At 37.7% G+C, this 17,091-nt stretch overlaps 1 protein-coding gene across 29 annotated transcripts in view; it reads left to right on the forward strand.

Moving 5' to 3' along the window:
• The window catches only part of LOC134326035 (neurexin-1a-like), a 482,010-nt gene that overhangs the window by 20,706 nt on the left and 444,213 nt on the right, over positions 1 to 17,091 (forward strand). For 20 of the 29 annotated variants that reach the window (XM_063008218.1, XM_063008221.1, XM_063008228.1 and 17 more), the window contains one exon: positions 12,949 to 12,966. The exons of the other annotated variants lie outside the window; for them this stretch is intronic. In XM_063008218.1, coding sequence (XP_062864288.1) covers positions 12,949 to 12,966 — 18 coding nt within the window. The remainder of the gene's footprint in view (positions 1 to 12,948; positions 12,967 to 17,091) is intronic. 29 annotated transcript variants of the gene reach the window in all.

A 17,091-nucleotide genomic window follows, 5' to 3' on the forward strand; every position in this document is an offset into this window, starting at 1 on the left:
GGTGGGTCTGACTAATTAGGCAAAAAGCAGGAAATACCCTGGACCCTGGAAACAAAAATAACCCTAAATTACAGACCCACACAAACCAAGGAGCATTTTAGAATAGTAACGTCACCGTCTGCATTTTTGTGAGGTGGGAGGAAACCAAAGTACCTGGAGCAAACATTCACAGACAGTGATCAGAAGCAGGGATCAAGTCTAGGTCTTAGGACTCGTGTTGCTGTGCACCAGCCATGCAACTCCATAATAAAACCTCGGAGGTTGCCAAGTTTTTAAATCATTTGCCAGTCCAATATTAAATGATGATGTTTTATATCATGTGTCACATAAGACACTTGTATTGTGTGCATGTATAACTGCAACATGCTATATGTAATATACTGCATGTTTAGAACATAGCTTTAAATCCGAATGAGCATTTGAGAATGCAAATGAGGTTTTCAAGCAGTGCAATGATGAAATAATTAATATAAATAAATAATTCATTCTTGAAAAAAGAAGTTCTATATTATTTTAGAGGCAGGATTTATATGTAGCAGACTTGGCAGACCTGCTACCCTCCTGAATCCCCTCAAATTAGTGTGCATATGTCAAGCGTTTGTACTCAAGGCTGGATTTATACTTAAGGCAGTGTCTAACAACCATGCACACTTGAGGAAGATTGCAAGAAGCATTATGTAACATAGCGTGACGATGACAGCGGCATCTAGAGAGAGCTGTATGAGGACGATGTGTGGTGTATCAGAATAAGTGACACTGAGGCATTCCCTAAGCCTTACCATGCCGGTCTGTCTTACTCAAGCTACACCGCTGTCTACCAGCGCTCAGACACATATCAGATTCTCAAGATTACATGGATTTTCCTGGACAATTTTTTATTCTAGACTTTTTATGAAACTGCACCCGGCTGTCAGTGGGCGCCGGTTTGATCCGAAGTGATTTCCGTTTACTGAAGCAAGACTAATGATTAAATAAAAGGAGAGACTTGGCAAAAAAATTAGCCGTGCACAATTTTCCACCTTATTGCTAATATGGTTGATCATCCGAGGAACAGGATTCAGTGAGATGAAAAGTTGTTGCAGAACAGTTGCTAGACCATGCAAGTACATTCACTTTATTGTGTGGAAACCGGCAGTTGTAGCCTATCGGTTAAGGTTTTGGACTAGGAATCAAAAGGTAGCTGGTTCAAGTCCCACCACTGCCAGGTTGTCACTGTTGGTCCCTTGAGCAAGGCCCTTAACCCTCAATTGCTTAGACAATATACTGTAAGTCGTTTTGGATAAAAGCATCCTCTAAATGTTGAAAAATGTAAATGAAATGAAAGTTCCAGGTGTTTTGCTAAGTTCATGTTTTCCTCGATTATGTGTAATGCTCCAGTACCATTTACAGCAGGGGTGTCCAAACTACGGCCCGCTGGCACGTTACCATTTTTGAACCGGCTCGCAAGGTATTTTAGAAATAAAATTAAAGTTGGCCGCTATTAAAATAACTGCTTGAACTGTTTGAACTCTTGGTGTTGCTATCGCATTTAACAAATCTAAAATGCCACCCATCATCTTTCCCTCAAGTTTAAACATTAACGTTACACCTACATTAATGTTCCCGAGTTTCTGGATAAACATGGCGGCTCAAAAGAAGCGAAAACTAGACAGCGAATACAGGAGATTTCAGGCGCGCTGGGAAAATGAATCTTTTTTGAATGCAGGGTGAATTGTGTGTAGGTTTAATTTAAATAATTATAATAATCTCCCTACAACAATTATCAGCTGGTGAGTGAAATTGGCAAAATCTTAGTTTACACAACACTGACAAAGAACGATAATTAGTCACTCAAATAAAAAGGAAGGTAATTGTTAGTAATCAGGTAGGTTTGTTATATATTTTTTTGTTTTATTACAAAAAGAGTCTGTGGAACCGTGTTTGCATATTTTTTACTCCATCTGGTCCCCAACATGAGAGGTTTGAACACACCTGTTTTACAGATATTATACAGAATGTCAAATATGAAGGTGGTAGTGTGATGGTTTGAGTGTGCTTTGGTGTGTCCGGACCTGAATGACTAGCTGTTATTGGTCGAACAATGAATTCCAATCTCTATTACAGCAATTTACAAGGAAATGCAAGGCCACCTGTCTGTGAGCTTAAACTGAAGTGGAATTGGCTTATAAATAGAGGTATATACTTGAATTAAATAGCACGTATGTGGTTAAAATCGCTGAATTCATTTGATATATGGTTATCTATATATTTTGGTCGTGTTGTATGGCAGCCACATAGTTGTATAGTAGCCACTGTTGATACTTGACCATGCTGCAAAACCCGTAAACCCATAAAACATATGGCATTAATATAAGGTTGGCCCCACTCCTTGATTCTGTGTGGACATAACAGCCTTAGGAGGAAACACCCCGGACAGGTCACTAGTAATTTTTTTGATATTCAGTAACTGCTCTGTCCTGGTCAGAGAGCAGAAGGCAAAAACGAACCTAATTTACCCACTCACACAAACCAAGAAGCATTTTAGAATAGTAACACCACCTTCTGCATCGTTTTGTGAGGTGAGAGGAAACCAAAGTACCTGTAGCAAACCTCTCAGACAGTGACTAAAAGCAGGGATCAAGTCTAGGTCCCAGGACCCGTGTTGCTATGCATCAGTCATGCCACTCCATATTGAAACCTTAAAGGTTGCCAGGTTTTCAAATAATTTGCACAGTCCAGTATTAAATGATGATGTATTATGTGTCACATAAGACTACTCCTTTTTTGGATTGTAAAGTGTGTCTGTGTGAATTTGTCCATTTAGCAAAAAAAGCAAAGAAATTTGTAGTTGGGTTTAAGTCAGGGCTGTGCAGACACAGACGTTTATAGACCTTGCTTTGTGCACAGCAGCACAGTTATGATGGAAGAGGAAAGGGCCTTCCCCAAACTGCTGCCTAATTTGATATAAATGATGGTAACTAAACAAGTTGAAGTGGTGTTGGGCTATACAGTGTATCTTGCTTTGTGCTGTGATGGCTGATTCTAATTATACAGAGTGTTTTAATTAATCAACACTTGTTTTTTTTTTCTTTTTAGAAGAGACTTACTGATATTTACATGTAATCGCTAAATTGGGCAAGTAGGACAATTTATCTTGAGGGTACTGTCACTTTATAAGTGACACCCAATTTGCAATTTATTGATGGATCGTGACAACACTCCGGAACCTAAAGCAAGCTCCATTAGGGTGGCATGTGCTAATGCTATGCTATTCTTTTCCTGATTTTTCACTGGTGAAAGTCATAGCTGTAGTCACCAAAGTGAAATAGAGTTATGAGGCGACAAACATTATTCAAGTTGTAATTTGCTTCCCATTAATTATTCATTTTTTGGAGAAGAAACAGTTTACTGACCTCAGTCTATTGAAATAATGTGTTGAGCCTGGAATTGTATTAATCATACGGGTTTAAGACTCACAGAGTTAGTTCTTTTGAACCACCATGCTGCATTTTAAAATGCTAATAAATGTTTCACAATGAGAAATTGCTCACAGGGAGAAAAAGCATGCCCTAGTTTAGCTGTACCTCTGAACAGGGTTGCCAGGTCTCTGGAGAGTAAACCGGGTCTGGTACCAACTGTTCATATTAAAGTGGCCACGACATAATGATTCGGCTTAAAATAAATAGGATCCATCTCTGTTTGGGATTGGTTAAACAGATTCTGACAACATACTTATATCAGGACCAGAAATGTTCACCATCACCCGAAGAGGTAAAAATAATAGCACAGTTATCATGGTATTGTCCAAAACATTTGGCTACTGTTTAATAAATTGCTATGGTAAATCTTGCCTTCTGCTGAGTCTGCTAATGCTTATGCTATGCAATGCAATACTTGCCTAAGTTGTCTTCATAAATCAGTTGTTTCTACTGAAGACTGTATAAACATACAGTTAAATAAATAAAAATTTAATAAGGTTACTCAAGATTTCAGAGCGAAAATGCAGTTAGTTTTGTATGTGGTTTGTGATAGAATTAAATTGGCAGATGTAATTTCAAGCACATGCCATCTATTATTATTGGGTGGCACAAGGACCTTAATGTTTTCTTTCCCAAAATGCTTTTTTTATTTTATTATTTATTTAACAGTAATATTCTGGAAAAAATGAAGTTTGGTTCTTGGTCACAAATAAAAAATTTTCAGCCCCTAAAATGCGGACAATGCCCAAATACGGTTGAGAACCCTTGCCTTATGATGAAGCTGTATGGAATACAGTCCATTATTTTGACACAAAGAATTGATTTTTTTTTTTCATTTTATGTCCGTCAACTGCTTTAATCTGGTTGGGGTTGCGGTTTGTCTGATATATCAGGAAACACTAGGCGCGAGGCTGGAATATTTTAGACAGGGTGCCGAGCCCTGCTGATAGCAGCGGTGATGGTCTAGCATAATAGCCCGCTGTGCCGCCTGAACGCCTTGACACAAACTTTGATATTTCCATAATAATAGTTTTAAATAGCAAGTCTTAAACCACTTGTAGTTCCAAAGATCAAGTCATTTTTGAAAAACTCTAAAAGCATGTTTTCATTTCGTCATTATGGGTGATTAAGTGTGGAATGATGTGTAAAGGGTAGATTTGCTTTTCAAAGGTTTCTCAGTAAGTGCATTATTTGCTGTGCATTCCTCACTACTATGTCTACTATGAATCCTTAGAGATATCTACTTCAGGAAGTTTAAACACCCTTTTTACCATATCTTCACTGATTAATATCAAGTGAAATTGATGCGTTCAGACTTCATTATGTCCGTAATTGACTATTTGACCTTGTTGGAGTTCAGGGTTAGATTTTTTTTGAGCACCCCAAAAGGTTCTTCACTTCCTTTCTGTATGCTGATTTATCTGTATCTTTGTCTTGCCTGTAGATTTGCTTATTTTTTGTGTCCCAAACGACGTGCAGGACATCTGTATTTAAAATTATGTAATAGTTATAATATTCTGACACATACAAAAGTATGTCGACAACCCTTCTAATTACTAAGTTCAATTGTTTTAACCGCACCTATTGGTACAAGGTGTATTAAATCTATTGTAAAAACTTCCAACTTTGGGAACAGTTTGGAAATGGCCCTTTGCTGTATGACTGTGTTGCAGTTATGGTTTTGAGGTGTTTGTTATTGAGGAACCTGCATGAGGAATGGTCTGCATAAAGCTCTGACCTCAACCGCACTACATTTCATTTATTCATTCATTCATTCATCCAGTCAGTTTCTTTTACCACCACTTTATTCAGGGTTGCAGTAGGTATAAAAACCCACTACAATTCTTTGTGGTAAATTGGGACTTCTTTTCTGACATTAAATAGGCACAAATTCTCTCAGACACACTTAAAAATCTTGTTGAGGGCCTTCCTGGGAAGCATAGATGCTGTTTTGGCCATAGTTTTGAAATACATTGTCTAAATATCCCATACTGCCACATATAGTAGACCAAAATTTTATTGTACACATGTGGCTCAAATCCCATTTTTTTTTAGTTCATTCATCCTTGTTTATTCCAGATATTACAAGCTAACTAGAGAACAACCCTGTATATAATTCTACATGAGTGCACTGTGAATTTATGGATTAAGGTTATTAGCATTATAAGTTATATGTGATCATCCCAAGGATTAGGTCCAAAAGCAAGATGCAGAAGATCAGTGGTGGTACTGCCACATCTGTTGAGTCCAGATTGTTACTGTTGTAAAAACTAGATCTGTGGTCATGACAGGATATGGCATTAGTTATTTATCTTTAGTAGTGCGATAAAAGGTACTGCAGCAGAACCAAGAGAAAATATAGCATCATAAATGGGTTCAGGGTAGCTGTGGTTCATGTTTTCTTTATTTTGCTTTTCAAGCCAGGAATACCCCAGGACAGGGCATCAGTCCATCGCAGGGTTTTAGCCATCCCTCCTCTCAGGCATAGAAGAAATGTTATTAAGATGTTTGATGGTAGCTGATAAAAAGAATCAAAATGTTTATCCTGTAAGTCAGCGGTATGAGATATTCCATGTAAAAAAACCCGCACAAAGAGCCAATAAGAGTGACATCAAGATCTGTAATCCAGCACCGGACGTCGTCTGCCTTTCTGGCTTTTAATTGATTTTCCACCAGTGAGGCTGAACACTTAACCATCATGTCACCTCCTTGTCTTGTGGAGGAACAGAACATAAATGGTGCAGAAAGCATTAATCTGAGTGTATCATTCCACATATTCACAAATCAGACTCCTGTTACTCCATTACTGTTGATTCAGGGGTGCTCGACTGACATCTACAGTTGCAGACAGCTGAATTATTAATTAATGCATACAGTATAAAACCTGTTTTACATGTGTCAAGCGAGTAAAGTGACCCAGCTTTGACCATCATTGTAAAAGAACCCCTCAGAAGACTGGCAACAGACTTATTTTATGAAGCAAAATGGTCCAATGGGACAGCCAATATAGATTTCCAAGAAAAGCTGAGAAAGATAGCTTTGTCGAACCACAAAGTGGTTTAAATACACTTTAAGCAGGGTTTTGTGTAATTATGAATCTCTACATTCCAGCACAGCAAGACCCATTAGCAGCAAGCTAGCCAGTTAAAACTTGCTTACTTGCTATAATAAACAAGGGCTGAGAAAACTAACTGGATTGAATATATACAGTGGGGCCAAAAAGTATTTAGTCAGCCACTGATTGTGCAAGTTCTTCTACTTAGAAAGATGAGAGAGGTCTGTAATTTTCATCATAGGTACACTTCAACTATGAGAGACAAAATGAGAAAAAAAAATCCAGGAAATCACATTGTAGGATTTTTAAAGAATTTATTTGTAAATTATGGTGGAAAATAAGTATTTGGTCAATAACAAAAGTTCAACTCAATACTTTGTAACATAAACTTTGTTGGCAATGACAGAGGTCAAACGTTTCCTGTAAGTTTTCACCAGGTTTGCACACACTGTAGCTGGTATTTTGGCCCATTCCTCCATGCAGATCTCCTCTAGAGCAGTGATGTTTTGGGGCTGTCGCTGGGCAACACGGACTCCACAAATTTTCTATGGGGTTGAGGTCTGGAGACTCCAGGACCTTGAAATGCTTTTTACGGAGCCACTCCTTCATTGCCCGAGCAGTGTGTTTGGGATCATTGTCATGCTGGAAGACCCAGCCACGTTCCATCTTCAATGCTCTCACTGATGGAAGGAGGTTTTGGCTTAAAATCTCACGATACATGGCCCTGTTCATTCTTCCCTTAACACGGATCAGTCGTCCTGTACCCTTTGCAGAAAAACAGCCCCAAAGCATGATGTTTCCACCCCCATGCTTCACAGTAGGTATGGTGTGCAACTCAGCATTCTTCTTCCTCCAAACACGACGAGTTGAGTTTTTACCAAAAAGTTCCATTTTGGTTTCATCTGACCACATGATATTCTCCCAATCCTCTTCTGGATCATCCATATGCTCTCTGGCAAACTTCAGACGGGCCTGGACATGTACTGGCTTAAGCAGGGGGACACGCCTGGCACTGCAGGATTTGCATCGGCGTAGTGTGTATACTGATGGTAGCCTTTGTTACTTTGGTCCCAGCTCTCTGCAGGTCATTCATCAGGTCCCTCCGTGTAGTTCTGGGATTTTTGCTCAACGTTCTCATGATCATTTTGACCCCACGGGATGAGATCTTGACCCCAAGGGAGATTATCAATGGTCTTGTATGTCTTCCATTTTCTTACAATTGCTCCCACAGTTGATTTATTCACACCAACCTGCTTGCCTATTGTAGATTAACTCCCAGCCTGGTGCAGGTCTACAATTTTCTTCCTGGTGTCCTTCAACAGCTCTTTGGTCTTGGCCATGGTTGAGTTTGGAGTCTGACTGTTTGAGGCTGTGGACAGGTGTCTTTTATACAGATAACGAGGTCAAACAGGTGCCATTAATACAGGTAACGAGTGGAGGACAGAAGAGCTTCTTAAAGAAGAAGTTACAGGTCTGTGAGAGCCAGAAATCTTGCTTGTTTGTTATTGACCAAATACTTATTTTCCACCATTATTTACAAACAAATTCTTTAAAAAATCCTACAATGTGATTTCCTGGATTATTTTTTCTCATTTTGTCTCTCATAGTTGAAGTGTACCTATGATGAAAATTACAGACCTCTCTCATCTTTCTAAGTAGGAGAACCTGCACAATCAGTGGCTGACTAAATACTTTTTGGCCCCACTGTATATATCAAAATATACATACAACGTGGTATTAATAAGCAGAAACACAAGAACCGGATATCTAAAACCTGCTACGATTAGTTACTTTCTTAAATAGTTTTAGCTTGAATGTGTGACATCTCAGCCTGAAGAACACTTCTGCAAAACTGGTATTTAAATTTATGTCAATAAAGCTCATGTCTGTCTTCCCTTAAACTAAGAGTCATAGGTAAACATGTCTACAACAGTAAAGCTTTGTTATAGGAATGTTGCGAGTTTAACTTCAGTCTAATACACTAGTTTACCACCCCAAGATTCAAGTCTCAAGTTTAAATTTTAGCGGTGCTATGGGCCTTTTGGGTGCTCTACAGATGTAATTACTTGTGTTTTCAAGAGATCCATACTGTCTGGCTGAGGAGTGGCAGAGGAATGAAGAGAGAATAGCAATGTCCTCTTTTTGTGCTAAAACTCTCTGTAAAAATACTGCTGGCCTGTGTAAAGTTGCTTGTGTCAGAGGAGGTATGTCCTATGTCCTATCCTGTGGCCCTGCTCGACCAGCAAGGGAGTCATGCATCCAGCGAAGCTCGCCAGAATGCTGGGGCTTTTGCATATGTCCATACTTATACTACAAAATGAGCCAAAAAAAGTTTTAACCTTGAAGAGAATGACCAGTCCTGCTTTTTTGATAGAAGGTTTAGCATTTCTGGGTTTACTGTCAGTCAGGGATATTCACAAATGGTGTCTGTTAACTATTATTTACAAAACAGAGTCGTTATACTTCCACCTAGGTGCTTTTAGCTGTACTAGGGTGTTGCATGAGCGGCAATTTGACAGGCATTGATAGCTTTGGGTGTGAAGAAAACATTTGTTAGCCTTCACTCTTTTAAACTGGTAGCCATGATACAAGGACAGACTGAAGTAGGAAGAGGGAATTGACTTTGGTTTTGAATTAAGTAAGAAATAGGAGGACAAAACCATTACCAACAACAATCTTCCCTGTTAAGGGTTTTAAACTGCCATTAATGTGCTAATGGTTTAGAAGTAATCAACATGATCCTGACTAAGTGGCCTACATCAGAATTATGTGGCTTCAAGAAAGCCTCTGTTGACAGCCTGCCAATCATTTACATTTACATTTTCAGCATTTAGCAGACGCCTTTATCCAAAGCGACTTACATTACAGTTATAGTATACAGTCTGAGCAACTGAGGGTTAAGGGCCTTGCTCAAGGGCCCAACAGCAGCAACCTGGCAGTGGTGGGGCTTGAACCAGCAACCTTTGGATTACTAGTCCTGTGCCTTAACCACTAGGCTACGGCTTACCCTTGGCAACCAATCAGTTGCCAAGACATAGGGGCATTTGGTGGTACAAGGGTACGTGTTTAGTTTGTTAGCGTGTATCTTTCACCTGGGAAACAAAATGTCATTCTAGGTATGTAATTGGACCTTAAGGGCCAAGGTTGTACCTTGGAGGAAATATTTACAGTCTTTGTACCTTGGGGAACAAAGGGGAGGGGGTATAAGTTTAAGATTTAATTCACTGGTGGGGCTTCCAAAATCAACTAATCTCACAAGAATAGAAGGAAGTGGGAGTCTTTCTGCCCATTGTTATCCAATGAACCAATGCATGGAGTAACAACAAAGGAGCAAATGTGCTGACTACCTAGGGCCCCAAGGTGGGGGGTGTTTTCTCATGGGGACTACAAATGCATTTCCAAGAGAGGGAAAAGTGTTCCTCAGAAACTGCATTTGAAGTTTATGAAACACCAGCGCTGTCATTTATAGAGAGATAGAGAAAAATGTTGTAATGTTTTATACAGTTGGTATCAATTTAGACGACAAATATGTAAAAATGGCACCAATGTGATTGGAGCAAAAACACCAATAGGATTAGAGCTAAGACATTTTGGGTGTAAAGTTTATATTAATATTATAATTCTGATAATATTAATTACATCAAGTGTACAATTCCCACCCTAAAACACATCCTACCTGAATTTGATGCTGACATAATAAAACTTCTTTTTTTATCACCAAACTGATCTAAGCTGTTTTTCTCACTATTTTGACCCAGTAGATCCATGAAAGAATGAAACATTTTGTCTGGACAAAATTTAGTCACAGAAAATGACTACACCGACCAGGCATAACATTATGACCATTGACAGGTGAAGTGAATAACACTGATTATCTCTTCATCACGGCACCTGTTAGTTGGTGGGATATATTAGGCAGCAAGTGAACATTTTATCCTCAAAGTTGATGTTAGAAGGATTTGAGTGAGTTTGACAAGGGCCAAATTGTGATGGCTAGATGACTGGGTCAGAGCATCTCCAAAACTGCAGCTCTTGTAGGGTGTGTCCCGGTCTGCAGTGGTCAGTATCTATCAAAAGTGGTCCAAGGATGGAACAGTGGTAAACCGACGACAGGGTCATGGGCAGCCGAGGCTCATTGATGCACGTGGGGAGCAAAGGCTGGCCCATGTCTGGCATCTGTGGGATGTGCTGGACAAACAAGTCCCATCCATGGAGGCCTCACCTCATAACTTACAGGAGTTAAAGGATCTGCTGCTAACATCTTGGTGACCGATACCACAGCACACCTTCAGGGGTCTAGTGGAGTCCATGCCTCGATGGGTCAGGGCTGATTTGGCAGCAAAAGGCAGACCAACACAATATTAGAAAGGTGGTCATAATGTTAGGTCTGATCGGTGTAACTACTGTAATGAAAAAAAGATGCTTCTTAGTAGTGTTGGTAAACTTTTGACTTAAACTTTAACTATAATGATGCCTTATTTAGCATTAGTAGCAAACTATACTGGTGACGTATTTACCAATTTCTCCAATCTTGCACAGTTAAGTGAGTAGTCATATAGTTTTGTATTTTCTGGCATACAGTATTTAGTGTCATGGTTTTACATGTACAGTTTGTACATTATTTTAATGACTAAATACTCTTTATATCTTATTAAAGATTGTGCTTTAGGCTAGGTTAGGCTTAACAACACCTAAATACTTGTTTTATGTCTGGTGGTAACATCAAAAAAAGATTTTATTGTTTTAATTATTTCACCATGGGAAAACGTTGTTCTGGTTATGTAAATGAATACAAAGGAACTCCTGAGTGGAGCATCCAATACTAAGTTATCCCATGAGAAGAAAGGAAAATGGGACCCTGTTTACCCATTCCTACTAAATAAACCAAACAGTAAAGTCACGGTGTGGGAACAGAAGTACCAGATATGTAAGGAAATAGCCTTTAAGGTCCTTAAGGAACTTGTTGGCTTTAGGAATAGAGTCTTTGAAGCAGTGTTAAGATTAAGACTGTACAGTTCATTTTTATATTCTCATTTTATGGCATATTGTTTAGGTTTTTGCATGTTTTAAAGAAATACTTCGTCTTGTGGCTATTTCCCAATTGAAAAAAAACAGAAATGAATATTGTCTTCTCATGCCCTGTTTGAGGAACTTTCAAAAGGCTTTATCTTGATATTTGTCTTCCTTTGAATTACATTATGAATATTTAAAGACATCGCACCATCTTCCCTTGGTTAATTTGTAAGGCTTTATTATGAGAACTGGATCAGGTAAGCTAACATAACAGAAAATGTCAGATTTAAGATTAGCTTACTGTTTTTTTTATTCTAATCACTTGATGTAAAGATATGTGGCAGTGTTTAGCCTACACAAGAAGCCAAATGTATGGAAATTAAAACAAAAAAGGAAATCTGTCGAACTTGCATTGACATTTAGTTTAACCACACAGCTTTAGGGTTCTGGTTGCTTAGAACCTTACCTTAATACACTACCTTTCAAGAGCCTGACCTGTTCATACAGAAGGTAGATTGGCTGCTCTAAATTACCCAGTTGTAGAAGTTGAGAAAGTGTTATTCTGTAATGAAGTGGTGTTCTGTCCAATGTGTATTCCAGCCTTGCAAACCTGAATAGGAATTCAAGGTTATTCAAGGCGATTCATTTATTTTTATTTTTTATTAACCACTTTCTTTATTCTGGTCAAGGAAACAGTGGGCGCAATCCATTTCCCCAGACATAATCAACTGTATCTGTGTAGACACCTTACCAGCTGATAATAACTGCTGAGATTTAAACCGGTTTCTCAGGGATGATGGACTAGTGTTATAGACCACTGTGGCACCCGAGTGCCTTGGTTATTAATGATGAATGATTAAATAAATTAATATTCCTGCACTAGAGAAACAGTAAATGCAGCACTTTTGCACAGCTGATAAAATGAGTTTGACATAACTTAAACTTCAAATACACTGTAGAGCCAAAAGTATGTGCACACCTGACCATAGGATTTTGGACATCCCATTACAAAACCATGGGCATTATTATGGAATTACATCCCCCCCCCCCTACTTTTTCTTTAGAGACAGCAGCCTACACAGCCTTTACTTTTTTAATGTGTGGTTGTACCCGTTTAACCATAAGAGCATTTGTGAGGTCAGCCACTGATGTTGGATAAAACCTGGCTTGCTATTGATGTTCCAGTTTATCCCAGAAAAGTTAATTGGGATTAAGGTCAGGGCTCTGTGCACACTGATCTCACATTGTGTCCACCATTATGGAGACACTTGTAAAATGCTGTTGGTGTGACTCTTCTGCAGGAGTGGTAAGCAGGACGCTTGCATGTTTTGTTTGATAATAACATGCAACGGCAAGTATTGGTCTGCATGCCGCTTAATGAATGTCTTCCTTTTTCTCTCCCTGCCTCAAATATGCCTGCAGAAGACAACCAAGTAGAAGGTGGGTAATGTGTCTTATTCATAATTACATTATTTCACCCTTTATCCATAATGTGGTTTCCTAATGTTATTACATTACTGCAGTGTGGACGGTAGGTAATTTTTACTTCAATATTTTTTTTTTAAATGTGGACTTAACCAAACTTGACATCTAATAGCTTTTTTAGACCCCTTGAGTTTAGGCACACTTGAGTTTTATGTATTTTACTTTAAATGTAAATAACTGGCATTTTACCTATTAATCTACAATATGTTGTAATGACGAAGTGAAAATATATTATAGTTTTTTGGCCTATTACCCGCTGTATCCTGGACAGGGTTGTGGCCGGTCTGCGGGTCTGGTTTCACCAGGAAACACTGAGCTCAGGCAGAAATGTCCTAGACAGGACACAAATTCATTGCAGTCCCATCTCAGACATAATCATCACAGCAAATCATGTTTGTACAGATGCCCAATACTGCTGATATTTGAACCCAGATTTCATTGGTTGTAAGCTTAATAAACTGCTACGCCACCTGAGAGCCTTTTGCAGTTTTACTAAAATTATTAAAAGACCACTTGTTGCAGTTTGAATTGGACATAGTACTCATGGGTCTTTTAGGGCCCACAATTTACACTGCATTGTCAGGACAAAAACTAAGCCAAAAGTTCAAGGAACTCTCTGTGAATCTCTGTAATCAAAAGAACCCAACGGTCACTCTAAAAGTCTTGATTAAAGATGGTGGAACTTAAAAATCATTTCTGCAGCGCTTTAACAATCTATCAAAGCTCTGACTAAAAAACAATCAAACATCTTTAAAGAGACCTAAGGAAGGCAGTTGTCAACCAGTTTGATGAAGCTTGAGCAGATCTGCAATGAAAAATTGGATAAACTGCCCAAATCTAGCTTGTGCAAAGTTTGTATGGACATATTCAAGATAATTTGCAGCTGTTATTGCTGCCAAATAGGTTTCTACAAAGTATTGAATGAATAGTTTTGATTTTTAGTGAATTAATTGTAAAAACATATTTTAATTCTCTCATAATAGATGATTAAATGTAAATTGATGGATAAAATTATATATTTAATAAAGTATATTTATTAAGAACCAAATCCACGACACAATAAAGTGTGCAATAAGTCAAGGGGTCTTTCTAAATCAATTTTATGTATAAAAAGCTTCACAAGCAGTGCAGTTCCAATGATCTCTGGATTTTCACAAAATGACAAAAGGTGTTGTAAATTTGTAGCTGCTGTGTGCAATTAAAGGAATCTGTACCAGCTGGAAAATGGCAATGACTAAAAAAAGAAACTGGGTAAGACTGGGTAAATACACCAAGTGAAAGTGAATTTCATAGACTTTGTAGAAATAACATGTCTGAAAAAAGACAGAAGTGTATGATATTAATTTGTTTTTTACCAAATCGTTCCTTTATGGCACAGTTCCAGTACATACAAGCTATATTTGAGAATGCAGTTGGTGTTAAACCTTGACTTGCTTCCTTATTTGTTGTGATGGGTAAAAAGCTCTTTCAAGGTTGAAAAGGTAAACCGTTCATGTGTATGATGCCCATAACAATTAACATCAAACATTTCCCACTATCCATTATCAGTTAGAAAGTCAACCATAAGAAAGAACTAAAACACTAGAGTAAAGCTTTTTTTCTAACAAGTCTGCAGTCATCCCAATATAATTCAGTTCAGCTTTACTGGTTAGGTACTTTTAAAAATAGATACTGTTAAGGATGGAAGCTGAAGGTCACAGCAGGAAGAAAAAAAAACATAATAGAAAGATCCAGCGAGTAAAAAGAGCTTTAATACACCTCGATTTTGGATTATTTATATAAAAACCCAGCACGAGGCACTGTTAGCTCAGCAATTAATGGCTAGTAATGTTAAAGTTGCAAAGGTTGTTTAAGCCCTACTTCTGCCAGTTTGCCACTATTGTGTTGTTGATCAAGGGCCAAACATCAACTGCTTGACTGTACTGCAATTGTAATTAGTCACAGTTGGAAGTAGCTTTGCATACAAGTATCCATTAAATCTCATTAATGTAAACACATTCTGTAAAGCAATTGTGTTTATTTATTGAAAAAAGTTATCCAACACCTGGATCACCCTTACTAAAGTAATGTCACTCTTCTTTAAAAAGACTGAAAGTATGACAATCTAAAAGCAACATAAATGTGGTCTTAGCTAAGGTTAGTGTTCTTCTTTTGATGTTTTTTTTTTGTGTGGCTTCACTTATTTGAGTAAGCCCATGGAGAAATTTCAGCAGGTCGGCTACACCTAGATATTTCAATTACTGTTTAGTGTTGAAAAAGTAATTGAAGATATAATTCTTTCTGGGATTTAGTGGAGTGTAAAACTTCTCTAACTGATACTGTACATTGCAGCATCATTTCTTAAGAATGTCCTATAAATGTGGTATAGTCTTCCTGTAGATGCTTTTGGGTAAAGCTTTAAGATAAGATTCTACATTGCTGGATGAAAACAAGTTTGTGTTTAGTTCAGTTGTCTTGCCAATTAAATCTGGTGGTAATTAATTGTATACCTTACCTTATATAATAGAATTATTTTTAGAAAATGTGTTAGGTTTTTGCTAAAATTCCATTTGTAAAATATATTTTATATAATAATACAATAATATAACAAATATTGTTATTATATTAAAATATATTATAATACTTTTACCATATTTACCATTGTAAATTACCACATAAAGACAACAGCAAAAATTCTTTTAAGCCTCAAGTAGATGAAAAATTATTCCTAATGACAATTTTTTTGTCCCCTAAAAAAAGATACAGCCCCTGCATTATGTATTTGTTTTTTGCTGCTTTTCAAAATGATTATGAAATTATGATTTATCTCATAGCTGGTTTTAAACCTAAATTTAACATCTATTAAAAAAAACCCAACAACAATAAAAATATGCTTGGAAGGTGCTAAAAAGCTGGCACACACTGTTCATCTCTATTAAATTTATTATGGAAGATGTTGTGGCATCTTAATGGGTCTAGGGTATAAAATATGAAGACATCAGACGTGTGGTAAGCAAGTTTGACATTTAATTCATAAAGGTATGAAAGAGGAAGCTGAAAGTAGCACACTGCTTTAGAAATAGTGAGTATACCCTTTAAGCAGCTCTCTGTAAATAAAGGTTTTATTGGCAGCAGCTACTTAAATTGTCCAAGACGCTGTACCCCTAAATAAAGGAATATACCACAGCTCTTAGATTGACAGGTAATACCTGAATGGGTCATGTTACACTGCATGGCTGGGCGACCAGTCAATTCATTGAATGAAAAGTTGTAATAAAAAGCAGCCCTGACATTTATGCTACATGCCACATCTGTGTTTGTACAACACTACTTTTATGTTGTGCAATGGAGAGGAAAATTATGGCTGTATTTAGTCTTTATTGTTAGCTTCATCTGTCTTTGTTTATACTATAAATCATGAGTAGAAGAGCAAAAGGTTGTGGGAAAGTAGAGTCAGGTTAGAAGAAGATGTTTTGATTAAATGGACATGTACAATGGACAATGCACATGTGGATTAAAAAGCCTAAGCTATACACTAATAGCAACTATGGGGGCCATGTCAAGGGCGTAATTTTTGAAGACCATTTTAAAATACCAACTATATAGTGGACACCACTCAAAAAAATTTAACTCAGGTGTTTCAGCCACACTCTTTGCTAACAGGTTTATAAACTCAATAATATCTATAATAAATTATATGCTTTTAATTTTGTCATGCCTTGACAAGCGCTGACATTAAACCCACTGAACACCTTTGGGATGAACTGGAGTCGCAATGTTTTGTCCAACATCAGTGCCTAAACAAAGACACTCCAAAGGAACCCAAAAGAGTATATGCAATAAATGTGGATGGCAACTCTATAATAATTTCAGTGGTTAAAATGGAAAGTCCAACAAACTTATTTTCAGGTATCTGCATACCTGCATGGACGTATAGTGTATACATGGTTGATAGCTTCTAGTTCTGAGTCAGTGAACAGTATACATATGGGATGCCCTTCAATAAAATAAATCCCTGGCTTTAACAGCCAATAAAGTATTCTGGGTTGGGCTCTAAACCCATAGTGACTCTGATCTGGATGAAGCAGTTCCATAGGATGA

Source organism: Trichomycterus rosablanca, chromosome 14, assembly GCF_030014385.1.
Source record: "Trichomycterus rosablanca isolate fTriRos1 chromosome 14, fTriRos1.hap1, whole genome shotgun sequence".
NCBI classification, from domain to species: domain Eukaryota; kingdom Metazoa; phylum Chordata; class Actinopteri; order Siluriformes; family Trichomycteridae; genus Trichomycterus; species Trichomycterus rosablanca.